Source organism: Sminthopsis crassicaudata, chromosome 1 (assembly GCF_048593235.1).
Source record: "Sminthopsis crassicaudata isolate SCR6 chromosome 1, ASM4859323v1, whole genome shotgun sequence".
Lineage (NCBI taxonomy): Eukaryota > Metazoa > Chordata > Mammalia > Dasyuromorphia > Dasyuridae > Sminthopsis > Sminthopsis crassicaudata.
The window spans coordinates 301,023,864-301,041,566 of record NC_133617.1 but is presented as its reverse complement, the minus strand read 5'-3'; the positions used below and the strand labels follow the sequence as shown (position 1 = coordinate 301,041,566).

Genomic DNA, 17,703 nt, shown 5'->3' with positions numbered 1-17,703 from the left:
CTCCTAAATTTCCTAGTATCTAACTCTTTTGACCTTTCAGACCTCACAGTGATGTCAAGTTCTCCAGTATCTTTCATCTGAAAACAGAAAAGAGAATATGTCACGAGCATAGAAGTCATTTTGAGGCCCTTCTTCTGCTTGGGAGGCCCAAACCAGCTCATCCTGGTCCTCTTCAAAAATGAAGGACAAGGGTCAGCTATATAGTGCAGTGAATAGAGCATCAGCCCTGAAGTCAGAAGGATCTGAGTTCAAATTTGGCCTCAGATAATTCTTAACACTTGTTAGCTGTGTGACCCTGGGCAAATCACTTAACCCCAATTATCTCCCAAAAAGTCACTTAAGAAGGACAAACAACAATAACATCTAGCCTTATTCTCTCTCCTGAATTCTTCAACTGGAGATCTCAGACATTTCAAACTCAACCTGTCTAAAATAACTCCTCTTTTCCCCTAAATCCCTTTTTTGAACTTCATTGTTTCTGTTGAGCTAACTGCTGTTCTTCTAGTAATTCAGATATCATCTATGACTTTTCTTTCTTACTCTGTGAATCCAAGTCTCATAAGTTGTACTGACATAGCATCTCTGTTATCTATCACTTTTTTCCTACTGAAACACTCATCAGTATTAATTCACAGCCTCTTTATCACTTACTGAATTATTGCAGTAGACTCCCAATTATTCTCCTTGATTCATTTTTCTCCTCTCATACCTATCTTCCAAACAGTGATCAAAGGGATATTTCAAAAGCCACAGGTCTTGACCATATCTGCCTGTCCTGCTTATTAATAAATTCATGGTTTCCTAATGCCTATAGGATGAAATAGAAACCCTTTTACTTGGCTTGCAAAATACTTAACAACCTGGCTCCAATCTACTTTTCTAATATTACTGTGTTATTACTACCTTTAAAGTACTCAACAAAAAAACAAGACTTTGCACTGGCTGCCCCCTGTCAGGTAGATATGCTGTCGCTTTACTCTTGCTTTTTACAATCTTTGATTTCCTTAAAAACTCACCTGAAGAGCCATATTCTACATGAAGCCTTCCCCCTATCTCCACAAACTGTGGCTTTAATCCTCACAAGAATTATTATGGATTTTTTTTTGTATTTATTTTAAATGTACATATAGTCTCTTCTCCATAAAATGTCAGCTCCTTAAAGGCAAGGAATGTTTCTTTTTTTGTTTTTATCCTCTGTGCCTCATATACTGCCTGGCACTAGTAGATTCTTGATAAAGGTTTGTCTGATTTTTTTTATGAAATGGCATTGCTATAATATTAACCTTTTTAGGAATATTTGTAAAATTAGTGTGGTCATTGGATTTCTTGTCTTGTTTATCAAGGAAATCAAGTGTTTCTATTGGCTAACAGTTTTTGGGGTGCTTTTGATGACTTCCTTGGTGTTCTGATTGTTATAAGTCAGCTAAACTTGTGAGATTTAAAAAATTAAAATCAATAATTTCAGTTTTATTCATACCGATTTTTTAGAATCAATAGCTTAATTTTTATCTTTTTGTTCTAGTGATTTAATTTTTACTTGCTTTAACCAACTATTCTTATGAAATGATCCCCTAATCAGTAAACCATCATTAACCATTAAAATGTAATCTAACTTTTTTTTAAGGGGAGGGGGACTAAGGTAATTGGGGCTAAGTGACTTGCCCAGAGTCACACAGCTAGGAAATGTTAAGTGTCTGAAGGCAGATTTGAACTCGGGTCCTCCTGACTTCAGGGCTGGTGCTCTATCCATTGCATCACCTAGCTGCCCCAATCTAACTCTTTAAAGAAATCATTTGCACTGTATGGTTGTAAGGCTTCAGTAGCCTTTAGTTTCTTTTATTTCTTAATCCTGAGCCTAATTTTCTATCACATTCTTCACTTTCATTTTGAATTCATCAAGTGTTAAGTCATACTTTGTTGACTTGGTCTAGAAGATCTTGTCAAATTCTTCATACTTTTTTCTTCTATTTTTATCCTCTGCAACAGATATTAGTACATAAGCTACAATTATCTTCAAGATTTCTTCATTGCCTGTGCTTAACATGAGCATTACAAGTTAAGAAGTGATCCTCCTTGTTGCCTAAATTGTAAGATCTAGAATTATAGATAATTTGTTGGATTGGGGAGTTTTCTCACGGGGAAATTATTATACCAAGAAAATAAATCCAACATCAAAATAAAAAATAAAAAAAAAAGAAGGAGAGTATTTAATGGAAATTTGGAAGAAGAGAGGAAATGTAGGGACAGGTGCTTTCTTGGAGTTAAGTACATCCCTTATGCACCTTAGTGTGGCTCAATTAGGATATTAGTGCAAAAAAAAAAAATGCTTGTAAAATACTTAACATGTTTGAAAACTATAGACAAAAGTGGAATTTTGCCTCCTGGTGTTTGATGTCTTTTGAAATTATTTTTTTAAATTCCTTCATTCTTGCTTCAGTTAGAATTACTGATAGTCTGTCAATTTTGATGGTTTTTTTAAACAATATTTTCTTTTTTTCCAAATACATACAAATTTTCAGCATTCACCTTTGCAAATCCTTGTGTTCCAGATTTTTTCTTCCCCCTCCCCAAGACTGCAAGCAAACTGATATAGGTTAAACATACATAGTTCTTCTAAATATATTTACATATTCATAGTGCTGCACAAGAAAAATCAAATCAAAAGGGGAAAAAATGAGAAAAAAAATCAAGCTACCTCCACCAAAAACAAAAAGTAAAAATACTATGCTTTGAACCGCATTCAGTCTCCATAATTCTTTCTCTGGGTGCAGATGGCATTTTCCATCAGAAGTCTATTGGATATGCCTTGAATCACTTCACATTGTTGAAAAGAGCCAAGTTCATTATAATTGATCACATAATCTTTTTGCTGTTCTCTTGATGTTCTCTTGATACTGCTCACTTCATTCAGCATTAGTTCATATAAGTCTCTCCAGGCTTTTCTGAAATCATACCATAACTTATTCAGCCATTTCCCAACTGATGGGTATCCATTCAGTTTACAGTTTCTTGCCACTACAAACATTTTGCACATGTGTTTCCTTTTCACTCTTTTATGATCTCTTTGGGATCTAGTAGACACACTGCTGGATCAAAGGATATGAACAGTTTGATAGCCCTTTGGGCATAGTTTCAAATTGCTCGCTAGAATCTTTGGCTCAGTTCACAAATCACCAACAATGTATTAGTGTCCCAGTTTTCCCATATTCCCTCCAACATTTTTCATCCTTTCCTTGTCATCTTAGCCAATCTGAGAGGGATGAGGTAGTACCTCTGAATTGTTTTAATTTGCATTTTTCTAATCAATAGTGATTTAGAGCATTTTTTTTTCATCTGACTAGAAATAGCTTTTAACTTGTTTGCCTGAAAACTGTCCGTCCTTTTGATCATTTAAATTTTGGTGTATTTTTTTCTGTTGATCTAAATATCTGTATTGACCTTTAGTAGATATCTTGTTTTGAAACTATTTTATAATAGCATTTTTCTTGGTTTGGGGATTAAAGTTACCAGTCTGTAATTTTTTCATATGTTGATGCTTGCATTTCTAATAGATTTATACCTATTACACAACTGATTTTTTTATTTAGTCATGGTTAACCCCATTTGGACTAGTAACTTCTTGTTATTTTATATCATTTAAGTCAGGTCAGAAGCTAGAAAGAAAATTAATCACATTTTTCTTTTTAAATTCCTTCTTATATTTTCACAGAAACATGGTAGTTGTATGCCTATGCACTATAAGCTGCTAGTTTTCAAATTTTATTTATTAGTATTATAAAATTTAAATCTGTAAGGGGACCTTAAGTCTGAGTAGATATGTGAGTATAGGTTTGTCCTATTGTTCTGTCAACATCATTTTAAAATAACATGATAAATTATAACTAGTCTTTCTCATTTTTATTAATCTTTATAACTATGAACTTTATAATTATAAAACTTTTTTCTAGCATTTGATCCAACATCCTATTTTGGAATTTTACCCAAATTTTAGTGTTAGGTAGAGTATATTCTCTGCAACCTGGTAGTTTTAAACTTTTATTTCATAGAATTATTATTTTAAAATTTGGGAAGGGAACACTCAGAAAACTAGTTGAACCCACTTCTTTTATAGATTAGGAAACTGAGAATGAAATAAAGTGATGGTTTTTTTTCAGGTCATAGGTTACATAGCAGAGATCAGATTCAATTCTAAATCCTCTCATTTCAGAGATTTTCTCCCACTATAATAAGATCTAGAGCAGGGGTTCTCAAACTACGGCTCGTGGACCAGATGCAGCCCGCTGAGGACGTTTATACAGCCCGCTGGGTTATAGCAAATAGGCTGAAGGGTGGAGAGACAGTGTGAGTTTTTGTTTTTACTATAGTCCGGCCCTCCAACAGTCTTAAGGGACAGTAAACTGACCCCCTATTTAAAAAGTTTGAGGACCCCTGATCTAGAGCCTGTGGCTATTAAGATATTAGGATAGCTTATTCAGGATGAATTTGGTATGACAGGAATTTTCTTGGAAGTGAAACTTCAAGGATGAAGAATCATAACTATAAGTCATAAACCAAAACTATTCATCAGTATTCACAGTAGTTAACTGGTAACTTATATCGTTTCTCTGATGATAAATGATTTTTAAATCAAAATGTGAAGTTTTTTATTAAAAAGTAGCTAGATAATACTTGAGCACCTTTATATTGATCACAAAAATAGAATTAGGTGTGTTTTTAGGGCTTTTCAATGAAATTAAGTATAGTTCAGATTAAGTAACATGAGTCTAAGAATATCTTTAAAAACAAACAAAAAACACATACAAAAAAAAGTGTTCAGCCTTTGGATTTCCCAGGTAATGAGGTTGGGAGAGGGAGACAACTTCTTTTGTTTTAATTAGCATGTTGTTAAAGTATGCCCCCAAATTTAAATCATTCTAAACTTAGAATGAATAATGCCATTTATTTTCATCATTGACATCTTATGAACTGTCACTTTTGTTGGGGAATGTGAATTATGCAATTGGAATGTACATAGATAATCTGTTTAATAATTGGTTGAGTAATCCTGGAGGCATCCCAAAGTTTGATCATTTGAATCTTGTTTAGCAATCAATTCAATAATTTATTAAATGTTTATAAATTTAAGGTATTATGCTATTAGGCATAGAAAGACAAAAAGAATAGTTTCTCCACTCAAGAAACTTACTTTCTATCTAAATAGATAAATAGAAGAAAGATAGGAAAAAGGAGAAATTTTCTCATATTGTGAAATAGGCACCAAATTTGGAACCCAGACTTTTTATTTGAATCATAGATAGGCTACTACCATCCATGTGACTGCAGGCAAGTAAGCTACTTTTTTGTATCTCAAGAGCATCTTCATCTTCAGTATGAAGGCGTTAGACTAAGTGATCTTTAAAGTTCCTTTCAACTCTTAGGTCTTTTACTTTCTCATTATACTGCATTCCCAGGTTCTACCAAAGCATCTTATTAGAACCATATTACTTTTGGGAGATGGCAAATAACAAAAAGAGGAATGCAGAAAATTACAAAGGAATAAATTTAAGTTGCTACATTTGAGAATTGGATTTGTTAATAGGAGTTCTTAACCTGAACTTTTTAAAAATATTTTATAACAATTTTAATATAGTTTGTTTCCTCATGATCAAATATATTTCTTTTCATGACTTTAAAAACATTATATTGGGAAGGATCATTAGTCTGCCAAAGGGGTCTATAACAACAACAACAAAAGTTTAAGGACTGATCTAAAGGACTAAGATTGTCCCTCAGAGATTGCTTCTTTATTGAGTATACTGTAATGAACTGAAGTCATTCAACAAATATTTATGCCACCATATGCTACATGTTGGAAGTAGAAAGACAAAAGTGAAACAGTTCTTGACCTCAAGGAGTTTGCATTTTATTGGGAAGTTAAATTATATATATTAAAAGGGGAAGGCATTAATCACCGGAAGAGGGGAAGGTCAGGAAAAGATGTCATAAGATAACATTTGAACTGAGTTTTGAAGGAAATGGGATTCTAAGAAGTAGAGGTGAGGAGAAAATGTATTCTACGTGTGGAGAACTGCCAGTATAGTTACCAAGATCAGAGTTAGATAATTGTTTATACAATAATAAGTTAGAGATGTTCTAGATCTTGGGATCCACTAAATTATAAAAGAAGTATTACAATCCCAAAAGGATTACAGGATTAAGAATTCTATAATTTTACTTATAACTTTAAAAAAAAAAAAAGACTTCTTTTGACATTCTTTTTCTGCCTTCTTTTAACTAATCTCAAGTACCCTTAAAGTTGCTGGTAAAACCATTGTAAATATAACAAAAGTATTAAACTTTGAAGTTGTTACAGAGGAATTTGTTATCCTTATTAAGGATGATATAATGTGAATTAATGCAATCTTCTTTTTCATCTAGAATGATACTTCCCATGGTGATTATATTCGAAATAATGAAACCAGTTTAATGGAACAAGCTCCTATACTTCATGATGGACTTACCATGGCCTCTCATAGATCTCAGCGAGAAGGTATGAAGATATTTTAAGGAAGTTTACTGTTGGCTTCAGTATTTCTTAAATTATGCTAGGAAAAAATGTATATATTATGGAAATTCACTCAAAATATTATAGTCTTTATTTCATGTACTTTGTTTTTAGATAAAGTAATAGGAAAAGGAAATGAAAGGAATCTTTTTCTTCTGCAAAGAAATAGTAGGCTGACACTATGGAAGAGAGACAAGTTATTTTCTCCTTTTTGCGTTCAGTCAGTGCCTTTCCCTGTATAGATTGGAGAATCACATGGGGTGGAGGGGAGGAAGTAATTATAAGTAATGTCTGTTAACCTGGATTTCTGAAGCAACGTAAAATATTTTCATTTTAAAATTAACATATCTAAAGAATAATTAATTTTACCTTGCTTTTTTGTTAAGATTTGATGCTTTTCAAAGCACTAAAGGAGCAGTTACTTGGCTCAGTGAATAGAGCCCTGGGCCTGGAGTTAAGAAGACCTAGTTTAAATTGAGCCTTATTAGCTATATGGCCCCCTACAAGTTCTTTAGCCTCCATTTCTTTCAGTTTCCTCATCTGGAAAAAAAGAATAATAATACGACCTACTTCCTTAATTTTGTAGATGAAGATACTGTTGAAGTACAAAAAGTAGCTTAACTTGCCTGTAGTCACATGGATGGTAGTAGCCTATCTATAATTCAAACACAAAAGTCTGGGTTCCAAATTTGGTACCTTTTTCACCATATGAGAAATTTTCTTTTTTTTTTTTTTCCTCTCTATCTTTCTTTTTATTTGTTTAATTAGGTAGAAAGTAAACTCCTTCAGCTGAGAAACTATTCTTTTTGTTTTTCTGTGCCTAGTAGCACAGTACCTTAAATTTTATAAACACTTAATAAATTATTATTGAATTGATTGCTAAAGTAGATTCAAATGACTAAACTTGAGCATGCCTCCAGGATCATTCAACCAATTATTAAAGTTAAAATATCAAAAGAGATAATTGTAAATTGTTTAGCACAGCATCTGAGACTAGTAAGCACTATATTAATGTTGCCTATTATTATTATGCTTTTTAAAATTGTAGCATAATATCCATTTAAATAACCATAAATAGATTATGCTGTTTGCTTTATCCAACCCTTTTAAAATCATCATATCCTACTTTCCATTTATACTTTGAATGCCCAACTTTTTTTTTTTAAATTTCTCTTTTAGCAGATAAACTTTTTCTGTTGCTTTCGAGATTTAATTCCTTAATCAGTATTTGTAATAAATGTTTAGAATCAATAGTTTTGGAATTTTCTTGTTTACAGTTAATTATTTTAACTGTTTCAAATGAGAATGACCATTAGCACATCAGTGATACTGCTATCCCCAGCTATATTTTTAAGGCATCTTAAATTTAAGTTTAAAGTGAATATTTCATTATGTCCCAAATTTATTTTTTGTGGCAAGAAAGATTTTTCTATTGATGCATAGAAGTTAAAAATGTCAAATTTATGTGAAGTATAATTTTAAAATTCTCAGTTATATAGTTGGACAAAATGTTGCTGCATTTTTAGCAAACTGTTTGTAGTCAAAATGTGTTAGTCTTTTAAAAATAGTGAAACCTACTGACCAGTTCCCAATTCTAGTGAATAACCAGAGGACAAATAATTCCTCTGGAAAGCTGTAAGGTTTAAAGAAACACATGGCCAAAAAATAATATTAAGACATTTAGGGCTATAGATAGTATTTCTTCATCATTACTTCTGATTAAGATTAAGGATTCAGAAGAGAAGCAAACTTTGGAAGTGAGCAACCAGTGAAAGGATTGAAATGGAATTTGGATTTCTAAAATAGAAAAAATAGAGTTTGGGCCAGGGGTGAAGAAGTGTTCCTAAGAAAGAACTATTAAAACATATTAAATACAAATCTATTTAAGAGGAATTTAAACTGAAAAGAAAGGTAGAAAACTACTCATAGAAATCTGTGACAGACCTGACTTCTCATAGCATGGTGGATAAAGCACTAGCCCTAGAATCAGGAGGACCTGAGTTCAAATTTGGTCTCAGACCTGTGTGACCCAGCTGTGTGACTCTGGGCAAGTCACTTAACCCCAACTGCCTCAAAAAAAAAAAAAGGCAAAAAAAACTTTTTTTAATTAAAAAAATAATAACAAGTAATAGAAGACAAATAGCAGATGATTTCTCATTCACTCACTTCTTGGCCATATCTTCTCCAGCCTCTGCAGCTTGCATGTCTGGTCCAACCCTTTTATGCCTGAGATCCTGCAGCTCTGCCTAACTGGTTGGTGGTTATCCCATTTGCTCATTATGTCTAGGCCTAGATTGAAGACATTCTTCATTTCACTCTCTTGTCATTTCCTCGGGAGCCAGATGTTGCCACACATACTCCCCGACCCTCTGCCCCACATTCAATCCCTCCACTGCCTTCTCTGACTACTCACCATTCTATAACTTTATGAACTAAAGTCCCTTCCCTGGTCACTCCTCTGAAATATATTGTCTCCTCCTCTATTCTCCTCAATGGCAAATTAGACTGTCTTTGCTTTTGCAAAATACTTAATACAATGTTTGGCATCTAGTAAGTACTTAATAACTACTTTTCATTGAGTCATTCATGGGAAATAATTTCCAAGAAATGAGCTTGTGGGGAGGCAGATTTTATTTCATAGTTATCAGTTGAGACTTTTGTAGCATAAGAATCATGATTAGAATGTGACTTTAGAAGAGTATGTCTTATTCAAAAAGAAAAGAATAGATGTGCAGAGGGGGGGAGGTGGTGGTTGTTTGTCCTTCCTTCTGGAAGAGGACCATGACAGTGGAGAGGAGATGCCATGAAGTAAGAGTGGATGGGATTTCAGTGAGGGAGGGCTGGGCAAGATCACCTCCTCACCTTCCCATCCTGAGCTATCTGGGTCCAGTGGTGACCAGGCAGAGGACTCAGCCTTATGCCCCAACCAGTCTGATTCTAACTAGCCACCTAGGTACCAGGCCAAACCCCATTTGGTCATTGTTTGAGTCTTGATTGACTCAGATTGAATGTAAATGGCAATCAATTCTGCTTTGGCCAGACCCTGAGGGTCTTTCTCTCCTAGATTCATTCACTCATTCATTTATTTATTTAGACTTTTTTTTTTTTGGACCAGGTGAAAGAGGAGCTTCTTGGCCTCAATTGTTACCTAGTCTTAATCACTGGATGGGTGTGGCCTCAATCAAACTGTGACCTTAGCTTAAAAATGCCCAGATCTCCCATGGCATCCAGGGGGCAGAAGAGAATAGTATATGAAAAGATATTTGAGAAAATCCAGAGATCTGAGAAAGAAGCAGATTTGAGATCATTTGTATAAAATTATAAGTGGGGAAAGACAGAAATAGCATTGTGGCAGACACACATCTTAGTTTTATAATAAAGGAGAGATTGGGAAACCAGCATGGCACATTGGAAAGAATGCTGACTATGGAGTCTTAGCCCTGAATTTCAGTTATGTTTATGTCCTTCAGCTGGTTATGAAGCCTGTTGGCCTCAGTTTCCTTAACTGTAAATTAAGGGAATTGGACTAGATAAACCTTTAAGGACTTTTCTCGCCTCACTTGAATGGTAGTCTTATTTATATGTACCATAGGTTTTTAGAGAAGCAGCTTTTAGGAGAAAGGTTAGCTAAGATTCAGCAGTCTAATATTTTGAAGGAAATGTCAACAATCCAAGAAGAAATTCTAAAAAATGAAATAAAATATGCAAGTAGAAGTTATTTTGGTGAAGAGGAAAAAGGGGACTACTTTTTAAAAAAAGTTTTATAATGTGTAAGTATTATAAACTTATTAATTTAGTTTGGGTTTTGTTTTTGTTTTGAGACAGAAGATAGAAGTAAAGACTGAGAATGAATATAAAAGTAAAACTAAGTCATTATCTTTGTTTTCAGCTGTACACATTGAGAAAATAATATTGAAAGGAGTGCAAAGAAAAAGGGCTGACAAACACTGGGAATACACCTTCAAAGTAAGTTAATATATTAAAATATTTATAGCATTAAGATAGTAACTGACATTTGGGGGAAAAATCTTGTAATTTTAGTTGTGTTGTTATATGATCAAGTATTTGCATTCATAAACTATTTTGAAGTTTCCATTTTCAGAAATTGGAATGAACAAAGTATAACATTAAAATGATACTGAACATATTTTAATCTTGGATTAAATGAACTACATTTGTAGAATTGTAGATTGAAGGATCCAAAGAGGTAATCAAAAGTTAATCATCCTCTTTCTTTATATAGAACAGGAAACTAAGGCTTAGTTTAACTTAAACAGGTTTAAGTGAATCATTATTGACAGAATTTATTACAAAAAGAAAATGGTGTATTTAATTTTCAACTGAGATATTTGTGTTTGATGCCCAGAAATTTGTTTTTGACAAAATGAATGAGAAAAATTGTGCGTTCAAAAAAAAATTTTTGAAGGGATTGCCTATAATGAATACTTTTGCCCTGTTGACTCTTGAGAATATTTACTGATGATTACTTTTAAAGATAAATTAAAAGAAGGGAAGAGGTGTTTTTGTTTTTGTTGGTGGTGGTGGTGTTGTTTCTTTGTTTTTAACTTCTTTTTGGTAGAATGCTAAGGAAAATCCCCTAGGATTATTTTTTAAGTGAAAAGGTAGCAGTTGTAGCTTCTGGCTTCTTTCAAATCCTCAGCTAATGTTTTACCTTTTATAAGAAGCTTTTGCCAGATCTTAATGATGGGCCTTCCTTCTGAAATTTAACTTCATTTTTATCCCTTCTATATCTTGTTGGTGCACAGTTGATTGAGCTACTTGAAATCAGGGACTGACTTTTGTTTTGTCCTTTCAAAAACCTTCAATCCTGACATCTCAAAAAACACCATTTGTTGGTAGTTGTGTGATTTAACTGAATTTAAAATTCCAATAAAATAGAAGATAGTATTTTTCATGTCATTTCCTTATATGACAGATTTGAGAAATTTTTCTGCTGAGCAATTTTGAGGAGATTATGCAAAACTTGTTACTTTAAAAGATTTGATTCGTTGATAGACTCAATAATATTTTTTATGTGCTTGCTTCTTTTTGTATACAAAACTTTCAAAAATTTCTGATTCAGGAAGTAAACATGAAATTTATGTTTGTTTTTTTCTCTATCAGGTAAACTGGTCTGATCTTTCTGTAACAACTGTAACAAAAACACACCAAGAACTACAAGAATTCCTACTAAAGGTATGTATTTTGAATAAGACTATATAATAATGGCCTGCTCTATTTTAATAAAAGCCTTAGATATAGGCAACAAAATCATAATATAAGGATACCAAAGAGGCATCTTCTTTTATTTCTTGGTGTTAACTGGGACACTTTCCAAAAGTTACTTTTAAAAAATAGCCTCTTATTTTCAAAATATATACAAAGATAATTTTCAAGAGTGAATGTTTGCATATGTAGATCCTTTTCCCTCTTTTATGGTCTTTAGGATATAGACCCAATAGAAATACTGCTGGATCAAAGGATTTGCAGTTTGATAGCTGTTTAGGCATAGTTCCAAATTGCTCTCCAGAATGGTTGAATCAATTTCTCTAACAATGTAGTAGTGTCTCAGTCTAATACTTTAAGCAATGATAATTAAGAGTTCTTCCACTTTTAAATTTGCTGGCTAAGAAGTGTTTCAACTTTTTCTCAATAATGAAAATTGTGAAATTTTTACTCTTATGCCAAACTAAATCTAACTCCATATTTCTTCCTGAAAATTTTGTGCTGTCAATTTAGGGAATTGTGAGAAAAATGGTTTCCAGGAAATTAAGTCAATTTAATTTCTATAAAACATTTCACAAGCTTTAAAAAAAAAAAAAAAAAAAGGTGTGTGGGGGGGGGACATTTATAAGACTTTCTACTCCCATCTTTTCATATCTCCAACTAAAAATTTTGATGGGCTTTCTAAGCCATTAAGCAGGAGATAGTGATAAATAGTTTATTTTGTCTTTTACATTCATAGGTAAAGTTGTATGTAGCTTGTTATGGGGTGGACAATATGAAAATAAAGCATTGGTTGAATCATTCTGGAAAATAGATGGTAGTCAGATATGCTCACTAGGCACATTTTGCCTGTTTTCAAGTCTATACTCAAAGTCATTTTCTAGAATTCTGCTACCTTTTCACTTTCAATTCAACAAACATTTGACTACCTCCCCTGTGCAAGACCGTGACCTATTATTTTAATAGTTATTTTTTAAAAGTTGGATAATTGAAAGAACAAAAAAGTTGAAGAATGGTAAAAATGTCTTTACTGTTTCACATGTAATAAACACACATGCAAGCACAGTTGTACACATGTACATGTACAGAGTTATTCCTTAACATTCAAAAATATTGGGTATGCAAGACCACTGGGAATGATGATGGGCTCTAATCCAAACCTTTATTTTTAATAATTCTAATTATATTTAATACACAAAACAAGTAAAATAGTACACTGCACTCATAAAAAAAAGTTGCAGTTTCTATACAAGGCTTGCATGAGTTTTTGCGGCTACAGATAGTTTCATCAGCTGCTTCATAGGTTCTTTAGTGCACTGAAATTTTTTTTTTAACATAACTATTGGTAAGTTTTTGTATACTTAGGGTAGTAAATGATAAAGTAGATCAATAATATACAATGTTTTATGCATTTATGACTTAGCAAATTTTGTTTTTAAAGTTTTCTTTACACATGCTCATTATATGAAATTTTTCACAGTACACTGCAGATCTCCAAAAATTCTTATTTGATTATTGATGTCCAACCCAGAATAATCAAAACCACAAATATTGAGGGATAACTGTGAATTATATTCCAATAATGACATGGCATTTTTGCTTCTTATGTTCCTATATTCTATTTTGCTTTATAGTAAATTACATGTTATTACACATATGTCTCAATCTTTTCCTTTCCCCAACTAGATTGTAAGCTTCATGAGGACAGGGACCACATTATCTTTTTCTCTCAACACACCTGACACAGAACCTTAGAACCATACAATCCTTTAGAGATAGTACTCATATAATAGATAGTGATTTAATGAATGCATTTGTAAATAAAATGGTATTTAAAAACAACCTTAGTTGAAAATAATGGAAATTTTAAGTGGAATGGTTTTTAAATTGTCTCCTTACAAATTTGGGGAAAATTTCAAATTTATAAAAGTTTAATTACCAATAAACTAAATATTTGGGAAATTAAGGGAAGGAGGCAAGAAATAGTCAAAATATTACTAATAATTTTTGCCTACTTTGGGTATGCCTTATATCTCATCTCATCCTTGTAAGTTAATAATTAACCGTTTGCCAGGTTTTTTGAGTAAAATGCATCTTTTGAATAAACAAACTTTTATGAATATAAACTAAGTACTTTAGGGAGGATCAATTCCTAAACAAATAAAAAGAAATGTAGTGTGTTTAATCTTTGATCCTTCAGAATAGTGGATCATTGGATAACTGTTAAGTCTTTCAAAGTTATTTTCTTTATAAATTATTGCTATTTTTTCCTTTTTTCTGTTGTTGGCCTGTATTTTGTTTTCTTTCTTTTTTTTTCCTTTTTGATCTGATTTTTCTTGTTCAGAAAGATAATTATATAAATTATGTATACATATATTGAATTTAATCTATGTTTTTAACATAGATTATTTGACATCTAGAGGAGGGATAATGGGGGAAGGAAGGGAAATTTGGAACGCAAGGTTTTTGCAAGGATCAGTGTTAAAAAATTATCCATGTATATGTTTTGAAAATAAAAAGCTTTAATAAAAAAATTAAATTATATTGTTGCTATTATATAAATTGTTATCCTGGTTCTGCCTGGTTCATTCTATCTCTCTCACAAATATTTTCCCAGCTTTTTCTGAAGCCATTTCTTATTTCTGAGGGAAATGTATCATTTCATATGAAACAATAAAAAATAGTATTACATTATATATTTTTGCATATTATAATTTGTTGATCCATTTGTTAATGGGTGGACTCAAGTTTCACTTTTTGTTGTTACAAAAAGAGCTGTAATAAATATTTTTGTACATATGGATCTTTTTTCTCTTAACTTATACTTTAACATATTTAACATGTATTGGTCAACCTGCCATCTGGGGTGGGGGGGGAGGGGAAAAATTGGAACAAAAGGTTTGGTAATTGTCAATGCTGTAAAATTACCCATGCAAATATCTGGTAAATAAAAACTATTAATAAAAAAATATCTGTGCCTTAGTAGATGGACTTCCAGATATATCATGTGCTTTCACAACCTAATTAAGCATTGGAGTTTGTTGTCTCTGTTTCTGTTTCATTTATTTCCTTCTCAGTGAATGTATGTGTGTGTGTATGTATTTTATTTCTTTATTTTTATTCCTTCTAGTTTAATTATATTCTCTTATATTTATATAATATCCTTTTAAAAAGCATTCCTTTAAATATCATGACATAAATTCCTTTTTTTGCTATTATAAATACTGCCCTTAAGAATATTTTCATACAGATATGTCGTCTTGTAATTTGTCTTGGAATATAATCCTAATAGACAAGTCACTGAATCAGAATGAATCAATCACCAGGCATTTATTTATCACTTACATGGATTGAAGAAGGGACTTTTCCTAAAGATATGAATAACTTCATAATTTTTCTAAAGAGATTCCTGATGTTTTCCTAGACAAGTTTACAAGCTTAGCCAGCACTGCATTTTTGTGTCTTATTTTCTTGCATATCTCCCAGGACTAATTTTTTTTAATTATAGTTTTTATTTACCAGATATATGCATGGATAATTTTACAGCATTGACAATTACCAAACCTTTTGTTCCAATTTTTCCCGTCCTCCCCCTCCACCCCAGATGGCAGGTTGACCAATACATGTTAAATATGTTAAAGTATAAGTTAAATACAATATATGTATACATGTCCAAACGGTTATTTTGCTGTACAAAAAGAAACCGACTTTGAAATAGCTTGTGAAGGAAATCAGAAATGCAGGCAGACAAAAATAAAGGGATTGGGAATTCTATGTAGTGGTTCATAGTCATCTCCCAGAGTTCTTTCACTCGATGTAGCTGGTTCAGTTCATTACTGCTCTATTGGAACTGATTTGGTTCATCTCATTGTTGAAGATAGCCATGTCCATCAGAATTGATCATCATACAGTATTGTTATTGAAGTATATAATGATCTCTTGGTCCTGCTCATTTCATTCAGCATCAGTTCATGTAAGTCTCTCCAGGACTAATTTTTTTAAAACACAATAACCATAATCATAACTAGCATTTATATAATGCTTTAAGACTAAGATGCAAAGTGCTTTACAAAAATCCCATTTTATCCTAACAACATTCATGTGAGGTAAGTGCTGTTGTTATTCTCATTTCACAAATGAGAAAACTAAGACAGATAGTTTGTGATTTGCCTAAGATCACAAACTCCTAAGTGTGTCTCACACTGGATTTTGACTCCAGGTCCAGCACTTCTCCACACTATGCCACCTAACCTGCTTTTTATTATCTTTGCCAAGTGAATGGAACTGAGTAATAACTCAACAGTTGTTTTATTTTTTTTTTTCTGATTTTTAGTTGATTTTGCCTTAGATAGCTATCTAAAGAATATTTTACATTTCTTCTTCTACTATTTCAGGGACTATTTTTGCTCCTTTCAATTTGTTTGGTTGTTTTCTCCTTCCTTATCAAAATTTGTAATTATTTACAAAAGTTGAAGTTTAAAATGAGACACTATCTCCCTCTTTTCTTCCCAAATCTTCTGAATAATTCTAGTTGTGCTAAGGTTAAGCTGTTTATCAACTTTCCTTTTGTCCTGAATATGTCATATTTTACTTATTCAGTCTTGCAAATTTCTAAACTCTGAAGTGCTTCTAAAAAATGTTACATGTTTCCAAAGTATATTATATAATGCACTGAGACACCTAACATGTCTCTTCTGGAAGTTCCCTAGTGAAAGCCTTTTTTGGTTAAAATTGGAGGTTTAAATAATTTTAAATAAAGTAGAATTCCTAAACACTTCATTTATAGATTACAACTGAGTAAACAAAAAGCAAAGGTTTTAATAGCCTAAATGAAGATGATATCCTGAATGATGATTGGATCAAAGGATAACTTGCAAATAATAATTGTGAAAAATATTAGTAACAATGTGACACCTCAACAATAATTTTTAGGATATAGCTAAAGCAGTTATCAGAAAAATTTTATCCAGAAATTTTAAAGAGAGAATTTAATATTGCAGTTTGAAAAATGAAATGGATTCACAAATAAAACCACAGTAAGCAAAAAAAAATCTTGGAAATTAGAGATATTAAAAATGAAAAATAAAATTTCTGTGGAAATGACTAACAAAAACAAAAGCCTAGGTCTTCAAAAAGAATAATAAAATTGATAAACCTTTAGCTACATGAGGGAAAAGGGAGGAGAATCAAATTGCTTTTTTAAAAAGATATCATTATAGCTAACATTTATGTACCAGGTATTGTACCAATTATTTTAACAATTACTAATTTTTTTTGATCCTCACAGTAGTTCTGGGATATGAGTACTATTATTATCCTCATCATACCTATGAGAAAATTGAGACAATTAAATGCCTTGTCTTGCATCAATGTCTGAGATTGGATTTGAACTTGGGATTTTCCTGATTTCAAGCCCAGCATTCTATCGATTATACTTCCTATCTCACTGTACTCAATAGGAATACTCAATAGGAAGAATTCTCAGAATATACATACTTATATGCCAATCATATTGAGAATTTGAAATAAATTTAGTATTACTTGCCATAATTAGAAATACCCAAATTACTAAAACATGTAACCAGAAATATGGCTTCATTCTCAATTTTAAAAAAAAAAAAAAAAAGGAAAAGGAAAAGGAAACAAGCATAAAGGGAATGAAGAAGATGAATGGTATAACTTGGCTATTTTGAGCATTTTGTGGAAGCAAATACACACACACACACACACACACACACACACACACACACACACAAATCTAGCCTGTATACAGAATTCTACTGTATTACTACTACTATGAACTGATAACAAAGTGAAGTGAGCATAACTGGGATATCATATACTGTAATAAGAATAGTAATGATGAACAACTCAACCACTTTAGCTGTTCTGATCAATACAGTAATCTAAGACAATTCTGAAAGATTTAGGAT

The 17,703-nt window shown here is 32.1% G+C and overlaps 1 protein-coding gene across 1 annotated transcript in view; it reads left to right on the top strand.

The window, feature by feature from the left end:
• ZCCHC2 (zinc finger CCHC-type containing 2) overlaps window positions 1-17,703 on the top strand; it is a 74,653-nt gene that overhangs the window by 18,621 nt on the left and 38,329 nt on the right. The window contains exons 2-4 of the mRNA XM_074279032.1: window positions 6,418-6,529; window positions 10,434-10,510; window positions 11,669-11,740. Coding sequence (XP_074135133.1) covers window positions 6,418-6,529; window positions 10,434-10,510; window positions 11,669-11,740 — 261 coding nt within the window. The remainder of the gene's footprint in view (window positions 1-6,417; window positions 6,530-10,433; window positions 10,511-11,668; window positions 11,741-17,703) is intronic.